Raw genomic sequence first — 4,036 nt, 5'->3', positions numbered from 1 at the left:
AAGGTCACTCAGGGCAAGGTAATTTAATCTTCGGGCAAGAGAAAAAAAATTGTCACGTGCATTTCAAAACAGCTGGAGCCGTAACAAAGCGCTTTCCATATGCCATCATATAAATTAGCAGGTAATTAGAACACAAATTAAAACACATAAATACATTTACAGTGGATACCACATTGTGTGAGAACTCCTGTTGGTCACGGTTTGAGACCGTCAGTTATAACGGACCACTATGAACGTGCGGGAGAACGCTGGATAAAGGGGACTCAGTTTTGCCATTTTCAAAACATACGCCAGCATCTATGCTAGCGCTATGTCTTGAAATACCTGTGCCCAATAATACGGTGCGCCCTACGTGTGTAATATTATGTTTTAAATACGTTATGTACATATGTATTTATAATGAAATGTTAAATAAAATAGTGTAACGTTAGGGAAACGTAATTTCTCTGATCTTGATTTTTTTTCCAAATCAAATATTATGACTTTATTCCGCAATAAATTTCTTTCTCTTTTCAAAAATAAAACTTTATTAGTGTTAGAAGCCTTATTTCTCAATATGTCATAATTTTTTTTCTATAAATAAATAATTTTATTATTGCGTAATGTCCATTTTTTTTCTCATGAGATCACACCTTTTTTCTTGAGATTTGTTTTTTATTATTGAAGTCATGTATTGTTTAAGTCATGTAAAATGACATATTGGAAAATATTTTGCATAAGAAAAATTCAATTTTTTCCAAGTTCAGTTCACAATAGATCAAGTTATCAATTATTTTGAAAAAATATCAGAATTGAAAAAATACATTTTGTGGTAGCACATTGTAGTGGTTCCATGCTAAGCTAAAGCGCGACATGGGTTTACTCGGCAGGATCCCGATGGACGTGGACCCCCTGACTGTGTTTGCCTCGCTGTCGCCCGAGGGGGTGCTCATCATCGAAGCTCGCCAAACGCCACCATATTACCTCTTTAGTGACGACGCGCCGCCACCGCCGCCATCTGAGGAGGATGCAGACTGCGCCCTTAAGCTTCAGGAGACACCGGTGCACTAAACAAATGCATCCCACTCTCTTCTTTATCTTTAATACCGCAGATTTTAGGAAATGACATGTTTTGGTTTAGTTTCACATTGTTTGCGTGCCTAAAATATGTGTAAGTTCATGTAGTTGCGCATAATTGTGCAATACCATTACATCATCCAAAGAATCAAGTTGAACATTGTTGCACAATACCATGACATTATACAATACAATTTTATTTATATGCAAATAATAAAGTCGCACATAATTGCGCAATACGATGACATCATGTCAAGATTGAAGTTGCACATGATTGTGCAATACTGTGACATCATGTCAAGAATGAAGCACTGAACATTGGCAGCTTATCAACCAAAGAGAACTTTGTTGATTTTGGTTGTCATTTCACACAAGATGGAAGAAAATTTTTGTTTGTTTCAACAGTTGAGCAAGAACCCGATCCAAGAAGGTGATTTTTTCTTTTTGTCTCTTTCTTCTAGGATCCGCCAGTTTAGTGACTACCTGGTCCTTATAATCTTCCGAAATGCATGTCCTTTTTTTTAGTATCATATACCCGCGTTATCGGGTGGCTGCTGATACTAGCCACCGAAACGTAAAGTAAAAAAATTATATTGACATTTAATGAATCCTCCCTAGCAGTAGTTGGCACTCTACTGGCGCCCTTTAATACATTGGCAAATCATTATAGGCATCGGAAATAAAGGTCTTTATTCACAGTTTTTTGTCAAATAAAATTGTATGTATCGAAAGTAAAACAGGTATCTGTAATCAGTATCGTGAGATGAGTGAATACTTGCACTGGTATCGGTTGGAAAAAATTGGTACTGAACATCCCTCTTTTTTGGTGTGTGTGCCACAACCAGCACCAACTTGATTTGGGGGTAAAATCTGCCGTTGCCAAGATCAAAGGTCAAATCAGTTCCCGACTTCCAACTGGTCAGGAGTTGTCTTTGCAAGTGAAATGGCCGTTGCTGCCTTGTGGGACCTTTTGCTCATTGTCAGCACGATAAGCCATTTGATTTAGAACATGGTCGACATTTGGCAGAACAATGAAAAATTATTTAATGAACAAAAATTACTACTTTCTTGGTACCTTAAGGTTCGCAAGAAAGATGTGACTTGGAGGCAGAATATTTGAATGCTTTATAATATTTGTATTTTCTAGAGCTGCAACTAACGAATATTTTACCAGTGATTAATCTGTCGATTATTTTGTCGATTGATCGATGAATCTCTTTTTGGGGACAATTTGAAGTAAAAGAAAAAATTAAACATCTAAATGACTAATCTATTGTCAAATATAATTATTGCTTAATTTGAAAATTCATTTATGTTGCCAATTAATCATTACACCCCTAACTTTGTCCAACTGAACTTTACAAAACCACGTTTCAGTGGAAAAATTCACAAAAATCTGCAATATATATATTAACTATGTGGAGTGGGGGGCTCTTTGACTGTGTCTTTGTCTTATGCTGTAATTTGTCAATGTCAACAAATCGTAAGAAGCATTCACCGATTCATCGGTCGGCCCAGCTTTTCTTATGCATTGAGCCACATAAATGGCCGAGAAAAACAAAAAAAGTCTTGCAGTTGTGTCGAAGGTGTCTCGATGTATGTGCTTTTTTGTAAATAGACTTCATCTGTATTATTCATTGGAATGTGTGTGTGTTTTTTCTATGTGCCGTTTTTTTTGAGGAATTTCTGATGGAATAAAATATATTGTCCAGCGAATTAGCGTCTTTTAAGTCTGTGGCAATCTCACGGCTGTATGTCCTTTTGTTCATCTGCACAATTTATCCACTTCCTGTTTGGTCATCCATTACTGATGTGTCTCAAACTGGATGGCGGTGTCGTGCGATACCCCGTTTGGAAAGAGTCAAAATATGCATATATGTGCATATATTTTCGAACGGTCGCCAATTACGACTTTCGGGTGTGTTGATTCCGCATAGCGCTGCCCCCTCACGAGTGAGTATCCAGTCTCAAAACGCGTGCATCACCTTCAGCGTAAGGCCAGCGAGAAGGCTCACTGTAACCAATTCATGATATGATTGGCTATCGCAACTGTCTATCAACTCTGAAAGCTCATTGGCTTTGACAGAACAGATGCCCGCAGGATTGTATCTGAAGGCCTCGGACTAATAGTGCATGCTACTGGTATTGTGAAATCTGCCTTGCAACACGAGCTAGCTGAATTCTGATTGGATAAAAACTCTCACCTAAAAATACAACACTAGGACATAATATGTCATAAAGGTGACAAATATGATCGTGATTTCTTGATAATGTTAGGCCAGCAGAGAAGGCCTTGACCACCCACCACTGTCTGTTAAAACATCCACAGTAGGGCTGGGTATCGATCCAGATTTCCAAAATTGATTCGATTCAAATTTATGAGGGCCCAATTTCATTGGATTCACTTAGATTTTCAATTCAGTTCAGGATTTTATGCAGTACCAATTTTCCTTTCATGTGGAAGACATTCTCAGGAGAACCAATGTTGCAAAAATATGAATATATACATTCGGAATTGAATCCAATGCAGTTACATTAATAATGTATGTTATTGAACATGACCTGATCAAAATGAAATAATAATTTCAATACATACATACAATATGACTCGTTAGAAGAGCATCATGGGAAATTAAACAGCATGAATTTATTGGCTTCGCAACACAATGTATATATATGAAAAGGAAGCAAATGTGAGTGTGTGTACATTCATCCGATTGTTCTGCAGCTACGCGGGTATTTTTTTATCTGTTCTTGTCTGTGTCAATGAGAAGAATAAATTTGAAGTCTGACATCCTCAGGGCAGATGCCACAACCTCAACACAGTCCTTTCCTGTCCATTGTCTTTGTTGATGTCCCTGCGGATGTACAATATGACTATGATCGCATGAAAGAGAAACTACATGAGGCGTTCGGACAGAAGCAATTTCTGTTGGACTTTCAGACGTGCATCTCAGCACATGCTCGCTAGGTAAATTAA

The 4,036-nt window shown here is 37.6% G+C and overlaps 1 protein-coding gene across 1 annotated transcript in view; it reads left to right on the top strand.

The window, feature by feature from the left end:
• The window catches only part of hspb8 (heat shock protein family B (small) member 8), a 9,158-nt gene extending 6,386 nt beyond the window's left edge, over positions 1–2,772 (top strand). Inside the window, exon 3 of the mRNA XM_088302525.1 lies at positions 870–2,772. Within this exon, the coding sequence (XP_088158651.1) occupies positions 870–1,050 (181 nt within the window). The 3' untranslated portion in view covers positions 1,051–2,772. The remainder of the gene's footprint in view (positions 1–869) is intronic.
• The last annotated feature ends 1,264 nt before the right edge of the window (positions 2,773–4,036 follow it).

This window comes from Idiotropiscis lumnitzeri, chromosome 1 (assembly GCF_059441095.1).
Source record: "Idiotropiscis lumnitzeri isolate Australia: NSW breed Sydney's pygmy pipehorse chromosome 1, RoL_Ilum_1.0, whole genome shotgun sequence".
Taxonomy (NCBI): Eukaryota; Metazoa; Chordata; class Actinopteri; order Syngnathiformes; family Syngnathidae; genus Idiotropiscis; species Idiotropiscis lumnitzeri.
The sequence above is the reverse complement of the archived record's forward strand: the minus strand, read 5'-3'. Positions and strand labels throughout refer to the sequence as shown.